The sequence below is a fragment of the Mustela lutreola genome, chromosome 15, assembly GCF_030435805.1.
Source record: "Mustela lutreola isolate mMusLut2 chromosome 15, mMusLut2.pri, whole genome shotgun sequence".
NCBI lineage: Eukaryota > Metazoa > Chordata > Mammalia > Carnivora > Mustelidae > Mustela > Mustela lutreola.
This window is the reverse complement of record NC_081304.1, coordinates 5,251,351-5,274,001: the sequence shown is the minus strand read 5'-3', so window position 1 is coordinate 5,274,001 and position 22,651 is coordinate 5,251,351. Positions and strand designations below refer to the sequence as shown.

At 45.0% G+C, this 22,651-nt stretch overlaps 1 protein-coding gene across 3 annotated transcripts; it reads right to left on the bottom strand.

The window, feature by feature from the left end:
* Positions 1-217: 217 nt before the first annotated feature.
* On the bottom strand, positions 218-22,633 carry ACOX1 (acyl-CoA oxidase 1). 3 transcript variants are annotated; one of them, XM_059150295.1, is made up of 14 exons: positions 22,376-22,633; positions 21,948-22,107; positions 16,647-16,807; positions 7,773-7,880; positions 6,820-6,939; positions 6,563-6,678; positions 6,005-6,174; positions 4,765-4,927; positions 3,915-4,105; positions 3,243-3,422; positions 3,004-3,109; positions 2,702-2,845; positions 2,341-2,547; positions 218-1,651 (listed from the first exon to the last, which is right to left on the bottom strand). In XM_059150295.1, exons 1-14 carry the CDS (start codon positions 22,482-22,484, stop codon positions 1,601-1,603), a joined length of 1,986 nt encoding a protein of 661 aa, XP_059006278.1. In that variant the 5' UTR covers positions 22,485-22,633; the 3' UTR covers positions 218-1,600. The 3 variants fall into 3 exon arrangements, with proteins under 3 accessions (XP_059006278.1, XP_059006277.1, XP_059006279.1); XM_059150294.1 differs by lacking the exon at positions 16,647-16,807 and adding an exon at positions 9,892-10,052 and having other exon boundaries at positions 22,376-22,631; XM_059150296.1 differs by lacking the exon at positions 22,376-22,633 and adding an exon at positions 9,892-10,052 and having other exon boundaries at positions 21,948-22,087.
* Between the last annotated feature and the right edge of the window lie 18 nt (positions 22,634-22,651).

Here is a 22,651-nt window from a genome sequence, read left to right as displayed (position 1 = left end):
TCTTGGTGGAAGGATTAAGGCTTAGTGGCCAACGAGTATTCTGACCGTGAGAGTCTCATATAACTGGTTCCACTGTGATAGATTTTATGCTGGGTCCCAAGGTAGGAATGACATTTCCCCTAAATTATACCACATTCTCCAGACCGATTCTCACTGGTTTTGTGAGACAGATGTCACAAATACAGTTAATAGGTTAAAAAAACAGAACAAAACAAACCAAGTGATGCTGTTTTACTTCGATTTTAAGAAAAAACTTCATTAGGAATTACGTGTTTAACCTTTAAATGCAGAATGATTGTGTTAATTAGATTTCAGCTCAAAGAACAAGATCACAATTCAGATCAAACGCCCAGGAAGAGACTGAAAACAAAGCCCATGTATAGTAAGAAAGACATTCTGTGAAATTTGCATTTATCCCTTAGCCATAGTTTTGATGATTATATTGATTCAATGATTTAAATCCCCAAACCAGACGACATGGTTTGTCACAGTTTTCTGTGGTGCTCCTGGGCAGAGGAGGTGGCCTGAGCGTCTACCTTTGCACTGCCGAACACTGTATCCTCCAAGCATTCAAATGGTTTAGGATAATGGCAGAATATAGAAAATCTGGATTGTTCCAAAATAGCCAGTGGTAGGGACAACACAACACAGTCCCAGTAGCCGCGACTAAGAGAGCTCTCCTTCTACCACAAAGGAGCTGTGACTCCTTTTCCTTTCTTAGCATCTCGTTCAGGACAGGGAGGGGGACAGAGATGAATCACCACTGCTGGAGATGCCATCAGTGGCCAAGGGTCAAAACTGCGCAGATAATTTTGCTTCCTGCCCCTTCCCGAGAAGTCTAGGACAAAGCGAGCTGTTGTGCCACCGCACCGATGACTTAGGGATCTCTCAAATGGAAGACTGATTTCTAATGACATGGGACAGTGACCCTAGGCGAGGCCTGTGCCGAAGAGCTCCACGTGCCAGGAAGATGCTACCGTGAACAGAGGTGGAAGCAACAGGTCGGCAAAGAGGGGCGAACAGCTGGAGTCGTGTCAGTGCGCCGCGCACACACTTCACTCGCACTCAAGTTTCCTGATTCGCGTCTTTCCCCGAATCCCTTCTCTTCAGTCCTGCTGCTGAGCGAAGCCCCGTAGCAGGAGTGGTAGGACGTTTAGCAGAAAAGGTGGGAAGGGCTTTACCCCCCATATAAAATACCTTTGCTTAAAAACACTTATATACCCAGTGATTAGCGCTTAAGAGGTGAAAATAATTAACTACTCAGTAGTTAAATTCTACGAATTATCCAAGGTCATGGCCTACTGGGGTCAGCAGCACTACAGATGGAAGTCACGCTGTATCTCTTAAAGCTCTTTCTGGGGCTTGACAGGCCTCTTGCCGTGTTAAGTGCACTTCAAACACATCTGGGTTTTTTTTTCATTTAATCTCTGAAATCTGTTCATTTTTCTTCATGTATCAAAAGAGGAAAGGGCTCAATTTATCATTTGCTCCACAGCTCTCTGAGTTTGGTAAAGATTCCAAGCAGATCTGCATGACAAGTGTTAAGGGGTGTTGAGTCCTGCTGCTTCCTGGAGCGAGTGGAACTTGTCCCCACGACCCTTCAGAGCTTGGACTGCAGTGGCTTCAGGTACTTGTAGTAAGACTCATGGACCTGCAGGGAAGGGTGAGAACAGGAGCAGTGAGGAGGGGCTGCAGCGTAAACCAGTGCGCTTTCACCCGAGAAGGTGGAGAGACACGTACTGAGATATCCACGGATAAAGTCATCTGCTGTCTTGCCTTTGTCTCACCACAGTTACCAGGGGAGATGCAGGGGAGGGGAGTGTTCACGTGAAACACAATGGCCAGGAGACTAGTCACTGAGGTGTGACAAAGGGTACACGGGGGTTGTATGACAGTATTCCATTTTTGTATATGTTTGAATGTGTCCAATACTTTTTTTTTTTAAGATTTTATTTATTTGGTAGAGAGAGACAGCAAGAGAGGGAACACAAGCAGGAGGAATGGGAGAGGGAGAAGCAGGCTTCCCACCGAGCATAAAGCCCGATGCGGGATTTGATCCCAGGACCCTGGGACCATGACCTGAGCCGAAAGCAGACGCCCAACGACTGAGCCACCCAGGCGCCCCTGTCCAACAGTTATTAAACAGTCAAGGAGATGAAAGACCTGTGATCTATAGGAACGACCCAGTTCCCTTCTGAATCTGTTCCTCAAAAAAAGGGACTGTCCAAAGAGGCCACAGGAGCTTCCAGAACTTTCACAGAGGACTCACCTCTGAGGTCTTTCCTGCCATAATATTTAAATGGAGAAGTTCAAAAGGTGGAAAGACACTGTTTTTTGTACCTCTGATTTGTTCAGTGGGGATTTCTTGGCCCACTCAAACAAATTTTCATACACATTCCCATCGTAACGGCCAAGCACAGAGCCAAGCGTCACATCCTGAAAATCAAACGCGTCCACCAGAGCAACAGCGTCTGGGCGAATTGCAGTCAGCAACTCCTTTATGCGTTGATTTACTTGGGTAATTTGAGACTCTGTCATGATGCTTCCCTAGAAAAGATAAAATAAGCAAACAAACAAAGATACACATATAAAGACAGACATTCACAGACATATGCACACACACAACTACAGAGTAGACCACAGTGACTTTTCTACAAAAAAAAAAAAAAAAAAAAAAGACTTAAATTCAGATAATACTCACCTGAAGAAAATCCCCTGCCTTCTGACTGATTCCATAGAGACAATACAAGAGACATAAATTCCTTAAGACGGAGTGGACAGATTTATCTTGAATTTTGAGGAGTTTTTCTGAGAAGAGCTTAACCGCCACATAGTGGCAATGTGCCTAGATAAAAAGAAAACGCCAGAGAGCCTTTGGAAAAGATTCAGCGCACAGCAACAAGGGTTTCTGCACTAAGAACACGGGCTGGGGGAAGGGGGGGGGTGTTGTCAAGGCTGGGGAGGGAGAGAGGGAAGATGAGAGACAGGGGAGCTACCACTGACCTCGCTGGCTCGAACAAGGTCCACGGAGGTTAGGTTCCATGCTACCTCCTTGCTTTCTCTCTGAATCACTTCATTTTGAAGGTTTTTTGCAGCAATTTCTACCAATCTGTTAAGAAATGAGAGAAAACTGGAGCTTGCAGGAAATGCTGGGCAGGACTCGGGCTTCCCGCTCTTCCATCAGGCCCCAGCCCCTAGAGGCTCCCCCGGCGGCCGACCCCAGGGCAGGTGGGGGGGCTAACCTGGCTGCACGAAGCTTGTACGCTTCTGTCAGGCTGTCAGGGCTGTCGATGTCCACCACGGTTGGCCACATCGCCACCTGCCGTGGCTGGATGCGCTGAGTGGGCAGGTCATTCAGGTAGGACACCATGCCGCCCACCAGCTTCCCTGAGTGCACCTGGTCGTAACTTTTCATCAGGAACCTAGAAACCACCAGGACACATGCTTTCAGCACCTACGCTTCTCGGCAGAGAGACACTCTTGCAACAACTTTAAGTAATGCAACAGGTGTCTTGACTTGCTCGGCCGCCCACGGGATAACACGGGCGGGTGAGATGGAGGCAAAACCACCTTTCTCAGGAACAAATGTAACGTGAAGCACAAACGTGGGAACAGGAACCGACGAAGAGGACTCAAGCAGTCTTAGTTATGTGAGAGACAGAGACACAGAGAGAGAGCGAGAGAGACAGAGAGAGAGAGAGAGAGCGCACACGCGCGCAGGCAGGGGCAACAGGCAGAGGGAGAGGGAGAGACAATCCCAAGCAGACTCCACACTGGGTGCGGAGCCTGGCACCAGGCTCAATCCCGGGACCCTGAGACCACGACCTGCGCTGAAACCAAGAGTCGGACACTTAACAGAGCCGCGAGGGCGCCCAACGCCATAAGGACAGCTAAAGCACAGAGCGGGTTCTCACCTCGCTGTCTGCAGCATCATGACGGTGTTCTCGCCCTCAAAGGTGCAGGTGGGGGTAAAAGTGACGTAGATATTCGGAAGGCCGCTGCAGTGAGAGTAGCCGTGCCCGCCGCACGCCATCCGACAGGCTTCGATAGCGGCATTCGTTGTCCAGGAGGTGAAAGCCTTCAGGCCGGCGACGAGGGCGTGGAGCTGAGGGGAAGCGAGGCTGTCAGGGAGCAGGGGGCGCCCCCAGTCCCAGCCACCCCAGGAAGCCCTCCCTTCCTCACCGGACAGTGCCAGCCACGCGCCCCATCCCCTGGCATGTGTACAAACTAGAGCACGGCCGTCTCAGTGGACTGAATTTGTACTGTTCCCCACACTCCCTTCCACAATGTTCCACTTGGCAAAAAAGTCACCACTATGTTCCTTTGATTAATAAACGACCACCGTGGTATCGTGCTTCTGAAACTTAAAAACAAAACCCAAGGGGCGCCTGGGTGGCTCAGTGGGTTAAGCCGCTGCCTTCGGCTCAGGTCATGATCTCAGGGTCCTGGGATCGAGTCCCACATCGGGCTCTCTGCTCAGCAGGGAGCCTGCTTCCTCCTCTCTATCTCTCTGCCTGCCTCTCTGCCTACTTGTAATCTCTGTCTGTCAAATAAAATAAATAAAATCTTAAAACAAACAAACAAAACAAAACAAAACCCACATATCTTCTGATCTGGTTCACTTTCAATGAAAAAAATGGCTGAATCTTTTGAGAACATGTGGATTCTTCTCAAGAAAGCCCTCCATGTACTTTTCCCTGGATGTTATCCAACCAGCGAATGTCAAACAGAAGGGAGCCCGCAAGTGAATGAGAAAACACATACCTCGGGCAGTTCACTCAGATCCCCTTGGCCAATACCCTCGTTAATCCGATGGTAGGTCTCCTTCACGTATGCGCCCACAAACTGGAAGGCATAGGCAGTGGCCAGGAGTGGGAAGAGTTTATACTGCTGGGTCTGAAAATCCAAAATCTGTGGTTCTGGTTCACTAAAGGACAGAGAAGAAACAAAAGTAAACATTGACACAGAACTTAATACGCACCAGATTCGGGTCTACACACTTCGACATACTGCGTACATTCTCCCCATTCCACCGAGGGGAAAACAGGTTAAGAACCTGTCTGAGGTCACACAGCCAGTAGGTGGCGGATCCTCTCTCAATTGAAATCTAGGTTATCTGGCTCCAGAAAACCATGTTCTCAACTACCTTGCTGAACTGCCTAGGCAGATCAATTTTCCGGCTGTGAAGTTCACATCCATCCTCGTCTCTGCAGTATGACGAAGGAAACTGTCGCAGAGCAACATTCAAAAATCAAAGTTAAGTTCCCAGAAGGAAAGCAATGATAAAGAAGTCTAACACACTACATGGCTGAATAAACTATTTTAACCACAATTCTGGAAAAGACCCAATGCACGGAGTTAAATATTTGACAACTAAGAGGGTCAGCTCTTACCGATTTCGTTACTCCTTCAATAGGAGTTAGAAAGGTCATGAGGGAGTCAGGCTCAAGTGAAAGGCAGCAAGACTGCACTGCGGCTATGAACACAGTCGGAGCCCCACTCATGCCATTCCCACCGTTCAGGACTTTCAAACTGCCTTTAGTGTTCTAAACATTTCATTTTTTGTTTAAAGATTTTAGTATTTATTTGAGAGCGAGCGAGCGAGCGTGAGCGTGTGTGCACACAAGCAGGGGAAAAGGGAGAAGCAGGTTCCACGCTGAGCAGAGAGCCCAACATGCGGCTTGATCCCACAGTCTGGGATCTTGACTCGAGCTAAAGGCTGACAACTTAGCCTCTAACCCAGGCACCTCTAATCATTTCATTTATAGAGTTCTAGTAATATTACTGATTTTCTTAGGTTAAAAATAGTAAGGTGGCTACCCTCATCTTTCTACTTAAGAAAAGGCAGTCTGGTTTCTAAGGAGCAGACCCAGCACACTGCCCCCTTGGCTGATTTTGCATGGCCAACTCACAGTCTCGAGATCACATTTGGGGATTTTGATATTGGAATGGGGTCGAAGGTGGGGGTCTTCAGCACTGAGCCCATCTCAGATGCCTCCCTTACCCTGGCTTGATTTCAGACTGGTGCCTCACAGCGCTATAGCGGATAGCAATGGTGCAGGCCTTGGACAGGGACCGGGCGGCTTCTCCCACGAGGAACGACCTCACAAAGACCATGGTCCCATAGGTCAGCTTGTTACTCACAGGTTTCACGTACGTGCCATCAGGCTTCACCTGGACAAAGAACACAGGACTGATGCTTCCCTCCATTAAAACTTGAGTGGCAGTCTGTGCTCATGATTCTCAAAGGGTGGTCCCCAGAATGGCAGCATCTCCTGGGAACTTGCTAGAAACACAAAATCTCATCCCCACCCTGACCTACTGGACACAGCCCTCCAGAGGGTTCTAACACATGCTGAAGTATGAGACCCACTGGTTTAGCAAACTAGAATATGTTCTTCATACCTGCCAACTGCTTTTGATTTCATGGTCATTAAGAAAAGCAGCATCAGAAGTAAAAACATGTTACTACTTTCTCAAAGAACAGACCCTCGCAACCCCGTGGTGACAGACAGCTACCGACCGAAACCCCACGTTGGACACCTCTGCTGCGCCAACATACCTGGGCGTACTTCATCAGCATGTTTTCTCTGGGAATACGGTAATTGTCCATCTTCAGGTAGCCGTTGTCCATCTCATCATAGCCAAATTTGGGCCCGATGTCTCCCACGGTAATACCTAACACAGATGAAAGGCAATCACAAGGTGTTCATGCTCCGCAATTCCAGGCTTGCCTGGCTCTCTCGTTGTGTTACACTTTTTGCAGAAGAATGTCATCAGTTTAGTTTCGCAACTCAACAGCAGATGAACGATTCTAACCTGGCAAAGGCTTATGCGTCCCAATTTCACGAATGGGTACGATGAAGGCGTGTAGCCCGTAGCACTTCCCCTTAGTGATAAGCTGGGCAAGAACTATTGCATGATTCGAAGTCTTTCCAACTGTAACATCAGAAAGGAGACAGAAGTGAGCAAACTCTTACACCTTTCAAAGGACAGAAATAGAAAAGATGGGGGGAAACCGGACGTAAAAACCAGCCTCCATCGATACAGTGGACCCAAGAAGCTTCTGATAGTCCCACACCCAGTTTTCTGAAAGAAATTCACTTAAGCTGATTGCCATTAAAATATATCGAATTCTGGCAAAGAAATCCTTCATTTTATATATATAAAAGCTTTTATACTCACTTTACTGAGACATTATGGACCTACAGTGTTTGTAAGTTTAAGGCATACAGCTTGTTTATTCGCTAGTAATCCTTCATTAAAAAAAAAACTTCACTAAAAAATTTACTTTCTTTTCTACTTATCTCTCATTCATTTACATGAAATTTTTTTTAGGATAACCATAAGAACATTAATTTATTTCCTTTTCCTCCCTTAATGAAGTGCTTTCCAAAACAATGGCCACTAGCCACAAGTGGCTATTTACATTTAAATTACTTATAACCACACAAGGAATACGAAGCTGGTTTAAATGGTGACTAAGGAAACTGCTAATGATGGGAATGCTCAGAGGAAAACTTAAAAGAGAGTAAGACAGCCGTCTCTCTGCGCCTTTAAGTGGAGGAAGGTCTACAACAGGCACCACAAGAGGCTGTTGACGGCTGTGAAGAGTCTGAGACTTCAGCGTTTCCCGTATTCCAAAACGATATTCTCATATATGCTAAACACTTGCATTTATAATTAATTATTAATTATAATAATTACAATTATTGTATAAGTCTTGTAGTAACTCTTCAAAACCCCCAATAAATGCTAAGAAATTCACATACGTCCACCAGGCCACCACTTGATGGAGGTCACAGTAGGGCTGTTGAGAATGAACTCCTGAGTTTCAGGGTCGTACGTGGCTGTGGTTTCCAAGCCTCGGAGATGAGTTCCTACGGAAGTAAGGTACATTCACCTTGGCTAAAGTATGGGAACAAACAAGCACAGGGTAAGATCTCCCGCCCCGTCCTTTCAGCTCTATTACCTCAGAGAACAACAAAATCTAACAACAAGAAGACATCTGTAGATAAGCTACAAATGGTTAATAACCAAGATACATACTTCCCTGTACTATTTTTTTTTTTTTTTTTTTTTTAAGTAAACCCAGTTGGGGCTTGAACTCATGACCCTGTGATCAAGAGTCACATGCTCTACCCACTGAGCCAGTGCCCCAGAATCTCTATACTCAAACCCGGCAGCTTCTATCAAGGGAAAACAAATGTCAAGCATGTTCTATCTGTGTACTTCAGTTAATGCACCTCTATTTAGATCAAAAGAAAATGTAAAGGCAGCTTAGAATCTTATTTTCACAAGGTCATAGGATAGGAACATAACAGGGAAGTTAACTGCCTTTCTAAAAATAACATCTCTAAGTTTAAGCGTGCCAATTTCAACCCATGTACGCTGTCTACACACCAGTTCAACACTCTGGGCTTCTCTGTTTACAAAGACTAAGATAACCGGTGACAGAAAGAGACTCCAGCCAAAGTTCTCATAAATTAAAGACTTATTTTAGAATGATTGCTAGAACGGAAAATAAGAACTTTAAAAAGATATAACCGCCATGGGGAAAAGAGACCTGGAACAATGACTTTTTTTTTTCTTTTTTGATTTCTAAAAGTCTGATAATAAGGTCTGAATGCGCTCTATGATATCCAATGTCAGGCCTTAACTTTGACCTGGCTGGTTCATTACTGTGAGTAGTCTCATGTTCCCAGTCTCATGTTGACTGGAGATGGACAAAGATTTGTGCTTTAAATCCTAATACAAATGCGCCAAAATCCTATGAAAACAGTTACAGATAAATGTTCTAAGTGATACTTCCTCTAATTATACTATCCCGAAGCAAATGCTGAGAACCTTTTCCCAAACTGCTTAGGTAACTCTAGATCTCATTAAAAACTTAAACTTTGGAACACTTAGGAACTTCCAAGTTGAGGAACAGAAATGATCACTTCATGTGTGATCCACAACCTTCTCCAGTACATGTGAGAACCAAGGAACCAGACACTTTCAGCAAAGAAGCTTTTTATAGGAAAAGAAGTAACAGAATAATAGAAAAGATAATGACAAAATGTTTGCAAATACACAATGGACTGGGTCTTGTGAGAACCCTGTAAATTACAACTTTGCAGCAGGAGCCAAATTAGCTATACAATTAAGATAAAGTTGCAGAGAAATGAACACGTAGCAAATATACATTAGATCGGTTGTGAAACCTCAAAGTCGGAAGAGAAGATGGAAGGAAACGAACAGCAAACAGACACACCAATTCAGACCAGATTCACAGGGACAGCCCCTCCCTCCAAAACCAACTGCCTGGAAGTACGGCTTATCTTTATCCCCCCCCCCCCAATAATCTTTGGCCAAGCTGCCTTCAGAACATGATTGAATTTACTGAATCAAGGCACAAAAAAGATCAAGGTATAAAATGTTCACATTATGGTAATATAAGCCACTCATTTCCCTCAAGCAAGTCAGAGAGCACCTGCACTACTGATCTGTGCTGCTTCTGGAATCTGGGCATGCTCATTAAGGTATCCCTAGGAAAGGTAATCAGACAGTGATGGAGAAAGATGGATCGGATGCTACATGCACCTAATTCTACACAACTCCAAGGAACTTGGAAAACCACTCAGTAAATAAATCCTGACTCGGTATTCTTGACCCCCAGAGGGGAACCACGAAAAAGAATAATCAGCATAGTTCTGTGATAACATAACCTTTCCTTTCCACTGACCAAAGCCATGTCTATGCCAAGACTCGCGTGTGCAGAAACCCTGGCCTCTGCAGGGGGATCAGGGCACACGGGTGCGCCCTTGCTACACGCGAGGGGCTGTCCACATACATACCTAAGCCTGCAGAGCCCCGCCCAGCCCCGAAGGTAGACTGAACGCATCGTACCATGGCCCATCTCTGTCTGGGCATAAGTGCCAATGATCTCCAAGTTCCAGGCGGGAATGAAGAAGCGCTCCTGCTGCTCCGCGGTCGCCTGGTGGAGTAAAGTGGGCAAGAACATGCCCAAGTGGAGATCCAGAGGCTCAGGCCGCCCTCGGTGCACAAAACTTCGAAGCAACACCAAGGACGGGCATTTGAGAGAAGAGTCATCAGGTGTGAGAGAAACGGCAATGTACAGAGTGAGAGGAAGGAGAGAAAAAACCTTCTGTAAGTATGAATTAGTTGGGTAGACATCATCATGGGTGGGAGTGCTGCCCCTTTCTGTATGACTTTCACCAACTCTCGGCAAATTTCATTTTTCTTAAGTGGGCGAGAAGTTTGTTCTTCTGCTGCTCGGCTCTGACACAATCGGTCTTGGCGAGCACTGGCTGCCGATTCTGAAGCCTGTGCCGCAAAAACGTGCGAGGCAGGGAGAGGAGTCCAGCCTTGCAATAAAGCAAAGACAATTAAAAAATCTGAAGCGGTTGTATGGGATGGAGAAGTTAAGCTGTGCAATGATTTACTCTGATGAGGTGAGACGGGGGAACTGTTCTCTCAAATGGACAAATGCTCCCCCAGACGAAAGGCTTTTCTAGAAGCAATTTTAATTGCTTCTAGGCTGGAATCCTTCGTGTGTGTCCATAAAACAACCAGCAAAAGCCACATTCCTTACATAAATCTGTTTTTTTAAAAAATCTGGTTGTTTCATTTAGGTTCATCACAAATATCCAGCCATGCCCTGTTGAAACAATTTAATGCAAAAACTGGCAGCACTCCTCACCCAGTGATTAATATCAGAAATAAAAAAAAGACATGCAATTTCTCGGAAAAGACCACAATAATAATTACAAATAACTGATTCATGCATAACAAGCCAATTATATGGGGATTATCACTGCTGATAATAAACACCTTAGTTTTAGTAATTCTGAATCCATTTATTTATTTATTTACGACTGAGCCAGACAGGCGCCCCTGAATCCACTTTCTTTCTTCTTCTTCTTCTTTTATTATTATTATTATTATTTAAAGATTTTATTTATTTATTTGACAGAGATCACAAGCAGGTAGAGAGGCAGGCAGAGAGAGAGAGGGAGAAGCAGGCTCCTTGCTGAGCAGAAAGTCCGACGCGGGGCTCGATCCCAGGACCCTGGGATCATGACCTGAGCCAAAGGCGGAGGCTTTAACCCACTGAGCCACCCAGGCGCCCCCTGAATCCACTTTCTAAAGTCATTCTTTTCCACTTAAAATTTGCAGATGCCTTAGACTTCTGTGTGAATTACTTTCTAGTGGGAAATAGATTGAAATGTCTTCGTTATCTTGTCACATTACTGGAATCCCACTGAACTTCCAAATCTAGCTTAACCGACTCTATACTGCTCCTTATTATTCTCTTTAATTATCTTAGAAATTAGCCTATGTGACCTTTCAGTTTTAAAACCTCTCAGTTTGGGGCACCTGGGTGGCTCAGTGGGTTAAAGCCTCTGCCTTCGGCTCAGGTCATGATCCCAGGGTCCTGGGATTGAGCCCCACATGGGGCTCTCTGCTCAGCGGGAAGCCTGATTCCTCCTGTCTGCCTGCTTGTGATCTCTGTCAAATAAATAAATAAATAAATAAATAATAAATAAAATCTTTTTTAAAAACCCCAAACCAAAACACCTTCTCAGTTTGTCCAGAAAGGAAGAAGGAAAATACCAGTGGAGCACTGGCTGCTCGCAGAGGGCTGATCAGCTCGGTCTTCTGATTGCAATGGTTACTTCGTTACCCAATCACAGAAAAGTCAAAGGTTGTTTGACCCACTTTTTAAAAAAATTAGGCTGAGGTGAGGGAAGTGCTCTCAGATCAGGAATATAATGGCAGAAGGAGGACAAGAATCCCACCACCTGATCACATCTTTTGATTGTGGAAATTCTCATACAGGTGCCGCCAGGACCCTGCTCTAGGAGGAGGACACCAGAGACACCCAGGAGAGCGGGCCGCAGCGCTGCGCTCTCTGCCAGTGGCAACTTTAGCCCTGGTGGAAACTGCGGGGGAGGCCCACGGAACCTCTCTGTACTACCTCTGCAGCTTCCTATGGATTTATAAGCATTTCAAAATAAAGAGTTAAAAACAGTGGAAACCCTCCAGAAAAACACAATCGCGTGAGGAGTACTCTCCCTCACAAGAAGGAATGCCTTCGCCTCTGGGTTTTAATTTAAAAGAACGGTGCCTAGGAAGAAAAATCAGCATACACCTGGGACCTGATAGGAGGAAACCGGTGGAACCAGGACTGACCCCTGTGGCCTGGGACCTGCCACTTTCAGTGCTGAAAGCCTACTTGGCATTGCTAGAACCCAGAGCGATTCCTGGGAAGGGACGGGCCACTCTGATGCAGTCCACCAGACCCACAGGAGGGGGTCTACATCAGTATGCTGGAAAAAAACAATGCCAGCGTTACCACAAAACACACAGAATAGGGCAGGGCAAAATACTGTAATCAGAAACCGCTCTGAGACTGAAGAACGTTTTTAGGAGAAAAAGATCTCTTGTGACTAGGGTAAGGATTATGCACAAGTGGATGAAATTTAGACATGTTACAAGGGGAAAGTGACCTGGATAGTTTCTTTGACTTGAAATTAAGTATTTGTTGTAAAAAGTTGGTTATGCATGATAAAGATTATATATTATTTTTAAATCCTTTATTTTAAAATCACAAAGCTCCAACATTTTACTTTGATGAAGTGCTACTGTTAATCTTTTTAAAACCATGACACTGAAAGGCCTTTCCAGTCTCTCCCTCTACACGACCTAGGGCTGGCAGCCAATGCTGAGGACAAAATGATTAGATTAATAATACATTAAAAAAGGAAGGACTTAAAATAGCATCTCTGTGGGCAGCATGATTATAATCCTAGGAATCAACAACAAAATACCACCGATAATAAATATATTTTAAAAAGCTGTACGCTCTAAGGAAAAGAAAAAAATCACTGCATTCTTATCCATCAGGACGCTTTAAGCAGAAACCTCAGTAAAGAGAAAAGCAATTTACAAACACAACAAAATATTTAAAATCTGTTACATAACTTTGCTCAGGATATTAACGATTTAACTAGGGAAAAAGAAATCAATACCTAATAGGATGAATAAAAGAAGTTATACCTAACAGGAAAGAAATTGCTAATTCCTAGGTCAAAAAGTCAGTCCTTTATTATAATAAAGATAATACTTCCCAAGAAATACAAGGATTTAATGTAACATGGATTTGAAATTCCTGCAGAATATAATTTAGAATTTAACAAATTAAGACTGGATTTCGCCTAGAAGAATAAATATACAAGAACACCAAATATGAGGGTCTTAAAATATAACAGGAGGCTTATCCTATCAGATTTTTAAATATCTTGCAAAGCAACAATGAACCAATCTTTATGATGTTAGGAGAAAAACAAAGGGACTAATAAATATATGTTAAGGTTCCAAAATAAACTGAAACTATTAATAAAACTCTACGAAGAACTGGAAAGAACAACCGGGAAAAAAAACTACTAGCTAATAAATAAAAACAGCACGGGATTCATTCATCATTCTACACCATATACAAGTCAAAACATTAAACATAAATTGAACAAAAATACTGGAAGAAAATAAGAGAATAATTATCCAAGATATGAAGAAAAAAAATGTGTACCCATTCAGAGAAGGATGCATTCTATACGTAAAGCCAAAATGTTTAACAAAACAGAAGGCAAGAGAAAAAAATACTTGAAGCATCCAACATAATCATGTAAGATCAATGTACAGATTTTATCCAATCAACACGCAAAGGAGAAAAACCCAGTTTATACACAGGAAATACAGACAGTAAGCCAACACGTCCAAGCTTGCTGGCATTGGAAAATGAAAACTTTAACTCTTAGATATGTATTAAAGTAGCAAAAAACATTAAAGCAACCACATTGATGGGGCTTCTGGAGACAGAGCACACAAATAATTTGCTAAATACACTATAAACCAGTTCTGTGTTTCCAGAAGTCTTAAACTATGCAACAAAAGCTATTGAATGGTCCCTCCTTTCAATGCAGTAGTTTACTTCTGAGAAAGTTATTCTGAAGGCATAACCTCAAAGGCCCTGGTTTTTGCAGTTTATATTGTTACAAACCATCATGTGGGGAATTAGAAGAGCCTCCAGACATAGGGAGCGAGCCACATGGGCTCCAACGGGGAAGAGACTCAGTGGGAAGGAAGACAGGAGACAGAGAAGTGAAAATACGGGGGAGAAAGACTAGTGATGGGCACAACCACGTTCACGATTTCTCAAGTCCCAAAGGAAGAGAGTGCGTTAGTTCCTATCTGAGTTCTGCACCAATCTGCAAGGAAGATAACTGGGTATTGCAGAAGCTCTATTTTCTTGGAGGACAACAGCAGAAAACAAAGGAAGGAGAATTGCCATAAGGTGGCCAAGAACTTGAAGTGACCACGTACCTGTGAAGACCAAGCATACTACCTGCTTTGGGACCTGGAGAAATGCAGGGTCAGGAGGGTTCCTGCTGGGCCACACTCCATGGACAGTCCCTTCGGCACCAGAACCCCCGGCAGAGGGCGCGCCCTTGAGCCTGGACCTCTGCCCTGGAGTAAAGAAGGCTCACGGACCCCTAGACCAAGCGGGCGTCGCAGTTTGTGGGCCTCTACAGACAGGCGAGTTATTTAGAGGAGGGACAAGAGAAAGCAGGTGATGGAGATGTCGTGCAGGGGACTGAATTTTAAGACTCTTCAGGATCCTGGAAGGTGCTGGAGCAGGGCTGTCTCCTCAATCCCAGCTGCATCCTAGAGCCCAGAGAATCCCACCTTGAAGGCAGAGCCAATTCCGAGACACCTGAGGTAATCACTGTTGGCCGGTCAACATTCTGGTCTTCAGATCGAACCTTCCACCCTCCATCTGCACGATGTCTCCATGCATGTTTCCAGTCTCTCTGATGTCAAAGGACTGATTGTTCTACACAAGGCTGCACTGTCACAGGACACAAATTCACCGACAGACTGACTGGTGCCCCCGGGGAAAAGGACAGCAGTGGGCGAAGCCCAACAAACCCCAATGTGAACGGACAAGGCCCCAGCGGGGAACAAGACCTGATGTCACAATTCTGTTCACGAAAATGCAAGAGATTAACACAAAGTTGGTTCAAGTACAAGAAATTACCTGAAAGAGAGAAGCAATAAGGGAAAGAAAACTCACAAAAAATGCCAACTCACCCAGAACAACACAGGACCTCAGATCAATTTCTGGGCTCCTCAGACCAGAAACTTCAAGTCCTCGTTTTTTCCTCTCCTTCAAAATTTAGGGCAAATATGCATTTACAACGTACTTTATAGAAGCGGAAGGGTTAGACCAGAGACACACATATCAAACTCATTTAGCCTCAGAAAAATTTAGATCTTTATGCCCCCTATGAATAGCATGGACTAGAAGTCAAAGAAATTCCACAAGGATGCATACTTAAACAAAAGAAGGGTTGTGTACCACAAAGCTATTTCAAGATTACAACACACACACACACACACACTCCCCCCCTTTCCCCCCTAGCCTCCAGCCCCTATCCCCCAGACAGGAAGACCTGGATGATGTTCCATTCCTTCCCTTAGGAACCTTTCTTGAGGCTGCTGATTTCAGTATCGGCTATCCTAAAGCCGAAGGGCTGGGTGTTCGGGCTGGGTGTTCGGAAGACAACGTCACAACCAGAATCTGCAGCTCTCAAGGGGATTATGATAAAGAACATTTCCTTAAACTATTCCACCAAACCCAAAAGCACCAAATCAAACACAAAAATGAAGTTTTCATGCTATTTGCATCTCCTTCTCTCCTTACTTACATAATGGTGGCCTTATGATAAATTAGGGAACGACAAGGCAGCTCAAATCTGAAACCCCCAAACCTCCCAATGGCCTTTGTCTGTGAAAACGAACGTTCTTTTCATTCAGACCAAACACAAACTTTCTGAAAGGAGCTGGCCTAAGTTTATAAACATTTTTTTTAAGTGGACAGCACGCCCAGCATGGAGTCCAATGTGGGGCTCAAACTCACGACTCTGAGATCAAGACCTCAGTTGGATGCTTAACCGACTGAGCCACCCAGGCACCCCATTATTATGAACAATTTAACCAAGAATGACTGGCAATCCAAAGTCCAGAAATATGTAAAGAAAACAAGTATAAAAAAAGACTGCTGTAACCAAATGAAAAGAATCATGCACTTTTTCCCAACCTGCCTTCTAAGCCTGCTAGTGGGCAATGAAAGAAAGAGTAATTAAATGCTCTAATCCTCTGTCCCCCTTAAAGTCCACATTTTTGGCTTCATGAAAGCAGAGAGGCAACCTTCAGATATTGCTAAGGCATTAACACTCCCAAGAATTTCCAACAAAGTCTCTCTTTATAATTAGACGCCAACGCAATTTTGCCACATTTTCAATCTCATCTTTCCAAACTGCTCAACAGCCATTAAAATGGGGTATACGTAGTAAGGGTAAAAAGACTTTTAGAAATAACAATGAAGGATGTTTCAGGCTAGAGTCTTGGACCAGTTTGTGGGGAAATGACTATGAGAAATGAGAAGCTGAATTTTAAGGCTTAACAACTGAAAGACAAAATCCCAAAAGTGTAGCAGCAGGAAAAACCAAACATCAGGAGTCATTTATCAGTTTAAGTCCTGAGGTGGGTTACCCCCTGACCCTCAAATGTGGACTAACCGTGGCCCATTTCCGTCTGGGCGTAGGTGCCAATTATCTGGAGTCCTTGGGATGAAAGCAGCCATTTCTCCTGCTGAGCAGTGGTGCCCTGATTCAGCAAGGTAGGAATAAACATGGAGAAATTGAGGCCCACAGGTTCCACAAAATTGACCATATGTATTCTACAGGAGAGAAAAGAAAAGGATCTCAGCCTTACTCCAGAAACTGCATTCTACCACACATTCTTGCCAGACAACTATGGCCTTCAGCATTGAGGCTGGGAAAATTCCAACCATTCTCTTAAGAAATTAAATGTAAAATTTACCCTTTTCCCACCTAAAAGGCCAAATCCAGTGCTATCCACCCCTTCCCCACCCAAGTCGTTTCACAACCAGAATTCTTTAATTCTACACTTCAGCCAGGAAGCAAATACTACCTCAGGTTTTAGCCTAAGAATCCCTTTTGGTTTATTTGGTTTTGTTGGTGTCATCTGTTGGTTTTATCGCATTCTCTGGAGTGGGTGTGTTTGCTTTATTTTCAAGTTTTACTTGTCTTGAAAATCAAAAAACTCCATGGAATATTTATTTGTAGAGCTAGGAACAACATCTGCTGAAGAATAGGTTAATCTTTCCCTAGGTAACACCAAAGCCAACATCCAGGATAGTAAATACACATTCCAGGGCCAAACCACAGATCTCTAAAGGTCTTCAGAGTCTGAAGGTGGGTCAACAGAAATGGGAGAATGTCACACATTTATCTCTGACGGTGTCTGATGTTTACTCCAGACTAAGGGAACTCCAATCACACTGAAATTCTGTCTCCAACTATTTTCTCATAAAACACAATCTTGAGGGGCGCCTGGGTGGCTCAGAGGGTTAAGGCCTCTGCCTTCGGCTCAGGTCATGATTCCAGGGTCCTGGGATCGAGCCCCGAGTCGGGCTCTCTGCTCAGCGGGAAGCCTGCTTCCTCCTCTCTCTCTCTCTGCCTGCCTCTCTGCCTGCTTGTGATCTCTCTCTCTGTCAAATAAATAAATAAAATCTTAAAAAACAAAAACAAAAACAAAAAACACCACAATCTTGAAACAGTCAAAATACAAACCATCTATACCAGTCAGCCTTGGCTATATTGTGAAAGGTCTTACTGGTGTCTACTTTGTTCTATCTCAATAAAGAGCTCAAAGTACAAAGTAAGGAGCACCTAACTGATCCTCATGACTGCTAGAGGAATGAATACGAAGCAGTGTCACCAGTTTATTGTGGTCTGTCCAGTGAGCAAGGCCTGAATTTAAAAAAAGGAGGCAGAAGGCTGCCAATTCACTTTGAGGCTCGAAGATCACCTTTTAGGGGTGCTGGGGACAGACTGAAACACCTAAGGAACGCTTGCATCCAAGGAATATAAAAAACGCCTTTTTAACCTGGAGGTTCCATAATGTTTACACCAATATTGAATGTCAATTTAAAGTGACTGGAGGGCGGAGCGCCTGGGTGGCTCAGTGGATTAAGCCTCTGCCTTCGGCTTGGGTCAAGATCCCAGGGTCCTGGGATCGAGCCCTGCATTGGGCTCTCTGCTCAGCGGGGAGCCTGCTTCCCCCTCTCTCTCTGCCTGCCTCTCTGCCTACTTATGATCTCTGCCTGTCAAATAAATAAAATCTTTATTAAAAAAAAAAAATAAAGTGACTGGAGGGAGAGGAAAAAGGGGAGGTGTGAACAGAAGTGAGTCAGCTTCCAAGTGACTTGGGTCAACAGGAGCTGGCGGCTGCTGGACAGTGGAGAAGCAGTGCCCGCCACACCGAAGTGGGAGTTCAAAGCCTGATGGGGTAGATAAATGCGGATGTCATTCTCTCAAAGGAAAGAGCCCCACAGCATTCCCCAACAATTACATTTCACTAAAAGAGGAAACGAACTTATGAGAGTTTCTGAGGAAGAGAAGCAGTTGTTTAGGTGCCCAAAATAGGGGCAACATAAGACACTCCTATTCCCTGGAAGGGAAGGGAGGCTGTGGGGTTGGTTATGTGAAATCATGATACCGACACAATATAATTCTAAGAAATTCAGAGGGAAAAACACAAAACAAAAACTGTGGACGGTTTATGTTAATAAACATACTGAGATTCTTTTTTGAGGATACTTGAAAATCAACTCATGAACAAAACATTAGTGCTCATTTTTCAATTATGTTTAATCACTCCTGAAGATGCTTTTCAAGCAATCGGCTTTAAAAACCTGGGGCGCCTGGGTGGCTCAGTGGGTTAAGGCCTCTGCCTTCGGCTCAGGTCATGATCCTAGGGTCCTGGGATCGAGCCCCGCGTCGGGCTCTCTGCTCTGCAGGGAGCCTGCTTCCTCCCCTCTCTCTCTCTGCCTGCCTCTCTGCCTACTTGTGATTTCTCTCTGTCAAATAAATAAAATCTTTAAAAAAAGAAAATAAATAAATAAATAAATAAAAATAAAAACCTAAGGAGGGGGATGCCTGTTAAGTGTCTGCCTTTAGCTCAGGTCATGGTCCTGCAGGCCTGCAGTCCTGGGATCAAGCCCTTGGGGTCTCTGCTCGGCGGGAAGCCTGCTTCTGCTCTCCTACTATCCCTGCTGTGTTCCCTCTCTAGCTGTCTCTCTATCAAACAAATAAATCAATCTTAAAAAGAGAAAAATTAAGAAATGAAAAACCTAAGGAGGGTAACAGAAACCATAGCTGATCTTCATTAGAATTTTAAATTACTTTAGTTTTCTCTTCATAGGAAACAGGATATTTAAAAGACAAAATTGTGGGAGAGGAGATTAGGAAAACAATTTTTACATTCCCCGAACAGCAAGGTTTTTTCACCAAGGCCTGAAGAGAACAATTCTGCTGCTCAAGTTGAGAAATCTCAAAGTATCTTACTAATTTTCCACCAACTTCAAGATATTCCCATATATGGGGGCACATGGGTGGCTCAGAGGGTTAAAGCCTCTGCCTTCAGCTCAGGTCATGATCCCAGGGTCCTGGGATCATGACCTGAGCTCTCTGCTCAGCAGGCAGCCTGCTTCCTCCTTTCTCTGCCTGCCTCTCTGCCTACTTGTGATCTCTCTGTCAAATAAATAAATAAAATCTTAAAAAAAAAAATTCCCATATATGAATTTTGAGATATGAGAAATAATTATAAAGAAACCAGTAAATGCTTAGGGTGCCTGGGTGGCTCAGTCATTAAGCATCTGCCTTTGGCTCAGGTATGATCCCAGGGTCCTGGGATTGAGCCCCACGTCAGGATCCTGGCTCAGCAAGGGAGTTGGCTTCTCCCTTTCCCATGCCTCCTGCTTGTGTTCCCTCTCTCACTGTCTCTCTCTCCGTCAAATAAATAAATAAAATCTTAAAGAAAACAGTAAATGTTCAAAATCCCTTTAAAGAGAAATACTACTATATTTCATCAGTTCTGGCAATACGGCACCAACGGAGCATTTACAAAATCAGACGCATCTTACAAGTAACAGGAGGTCATAGCTAATTGGCAGCACTTTTTCTTTCTTAGTGGTACATGAAACTTGGGTGTGAGCTACAGTCAATGGTGGGCTTGGATTCAACAGCATTTAGTACTGCCAAGACTCATTTTCAATCCCCTTCTTTCACATAAGCTGATCTCCCTAGAAATACAGGAAGGATGTCAAAAGGTGTGTTAAACTTTGTACTCTAGAGCCACCTGGCTCTCTCGGGCTCCGGTCATGCAAGATCCCGGCATCCTGGAATCAAGCCAGGCCCGGAGCCTGCTTCTCCCTCTCCCTCTGTCTGCTGCTTCCCCTACTTCTGCTCTCTCTGTGTCAAATAAGTAAGTAAAATCTTTAAAGAAACAAAACAAAAAAATCCTTTGTACCCTATAATCCCCAAACAGCAAGTTCTGTATCATAAAAAGTGACAGGCAAAATAACCGGGTCATGTCATCTGCTGTTTTAAGCCACATAAAGGCATGGGCTCTGTTTCATTGTGACTTCACTCCACTCTGCTTACACACTACAAACCAACACTGACTACGGTATCTCATCAATTCTGAAATGCACTGCATCGACCACTTAGAAGTAAAACAGAACAAATCTCTTTTTTGGGGATTGCTTAAAAAAGGGTAAAATCTTACATTTTTGAAGTTTACCTAAAACCCAACTCAGGTGATTGAGAAACATAATCTTCCAGGAGGCACTCTACCTCAATATCCCCACAGCCGTGAGTTACAAATGTCAAAAGCAAAAAAGGACATTTGGAATTTGATAAACAACTTTGATTCTGACTACTGAAAATAAGTAAATCATAATTTTATGACTAAAAGGAAGAGGAATTCTCAGTCCTAAGGCATACAGTAAATGATTCCATTCCCCCAAACACTAAACGGGTTAGACTGAAAAAATTAGATATTAAATGTCTGAGAGGCAGTAGAATAAAGAAGAAATTTCCATCACTGTATAAAGGCAAAACTTGTAACATGTTCCCTTTTTCTTGGCTCTTGAATACATACCATTCGTATCATTTAATCTTTATTGATGAAAATAATGGACTTCTAAAATGCTAAAAGCTCCCCAAAAAAGTAAGTGTCCAGGAATGAATAAGAAGTCTAAGACAGCATAGAGGTAAAAGAAATCTTGTACTCGGGTCCGGTAATTAGTGCTCATTGGGATAAAGGGAAAAAAAAAAGTGCTTTACTTCTAATTAAGAAACATAACACAACAAAAAACAGATGGCCTGGAAAAAGAAAAAGAACTACTCTTTCCAGCATTAGTACCAAGGCATGGTTTTAGGAGGTCTCCTATGCCCTTTAAGTAACACGAGCCATTTAGATAACACGGCCACCAAATTGAAGAATGCTAGGTTCTTTACATATTCGCTCTGAAGTTTGACTCGTGTTCTTCATCTACCCCACACGGCCCTTCAGTCTAAACTCAAGCTTTATACGCTCATACTGAAAAGCAATCTGTTATTGCTCCAAAACAGGGTTTGGTCTTGCAACCAAAAATCGAACTCCGCTTCTAAATTTAGCCAACCTTCTCGCTACACAGAGCAAAGGCATTTTGCAATTTGCAATTTAAATCACTCCGCACGGAGATGTCTAGGCCAAACGCAGTGGTACTGATTGCTGGGAACAGAGACGGCAGCCTCTCCATTCCCGATCAGCATTCTACCAACGTCATCCCTTTAAAAGGCCTCCACACAGAAGCCAACCCCGGTTTTCGCTCACATCACTTGCAGGTGGGGTGCAAATACGCAGGCTGAGCCGTCCGACGTCCAGCACGATGAAGGAGGCCACCGCGGGCTGCGCGTTTAAGAGAAGGTTTGCGCTCGGGCACTTAATCGGGGCGCAGGCATACCTACTTTTTAAACCACATGATCTCCTCGGGGTCCGCGATGCCGAACTCCCGCATCTTCCTCACCATGTTGGCACTCTTCCTAACGGCCACCTCGTAGCGCTGGCTGCGGGTGAGGAAATTCAAGTCCTCGTGCTGGAAGTCCGGGTCATTCAGAATCAGGTTCTCTGGAAGAAGGCGAGAGGGCATCAAGAGGAAGACCGAGACGCAGGGCTCCGCGACGCCTCCTGGAATCCCGGCGGGTTTTCCGAGCGCGGGCAGGTGGGCCGACACCCCTCACCCCGCCACAGGCCGGCCCCGGGGGTGGGGGTCCCGGCTCCCGCAAAAGCTGAGCCCGGCGCAGCGGCCCACGCTCCACAGCGCCCCCCGACTCGTCCTCGAGCGAGTGTGGGGCCGCGCCCGGGGAAGGAGGGAGGCCTGGCCCGCCGCCCTCACCGATCTCTCGGCGGCGCCGGGTGTTCTCGGGGCTGCCGTCCAGGACGTGCGTGAGCAGCTCCGGGTTGAAGCTGGCGGCTTCCCGCTCCCTGCGAAGATCTTGGTTCATGGTGGCGACACGCAACGGCGGTGGCGGCAGAGGTCGAAGCGGTGGCGGCGGCGGCGGCGGCGACGACGGGTCTGCGGCGGCGGCGCGGAGCCGGCCCTAAGAGCCGCCCCAGGACCGGCGAGGCCCCGCCCTCGCCCGCCCCGGCCCGCCCCTTCTCCTTCGCCGCG

Coding starts and splice junctions, on each gene's coding strand:
- ACOX1 (XM_059150295.1), bottom strand. CDS start 22,484: ATGAACCAAGATCTTCGCAGGGAGCGGGAAGCCGCCAGCTTCAACCCG. Junction 6,679..6,819: donor GACGCATAAGCCTTTGCCAG/GTTAGAATCGTT, acceptor CATCTGTGTTAG/GTATTACCGTGGGAGACATC. Junction 3,110..3,242: donor TACAAGCTTCGTGCAGCCAG/GTTAGCCCCCCC, acceptor ATTTCTTAACAG/ATTGGTAGAAATTGCTGCAA.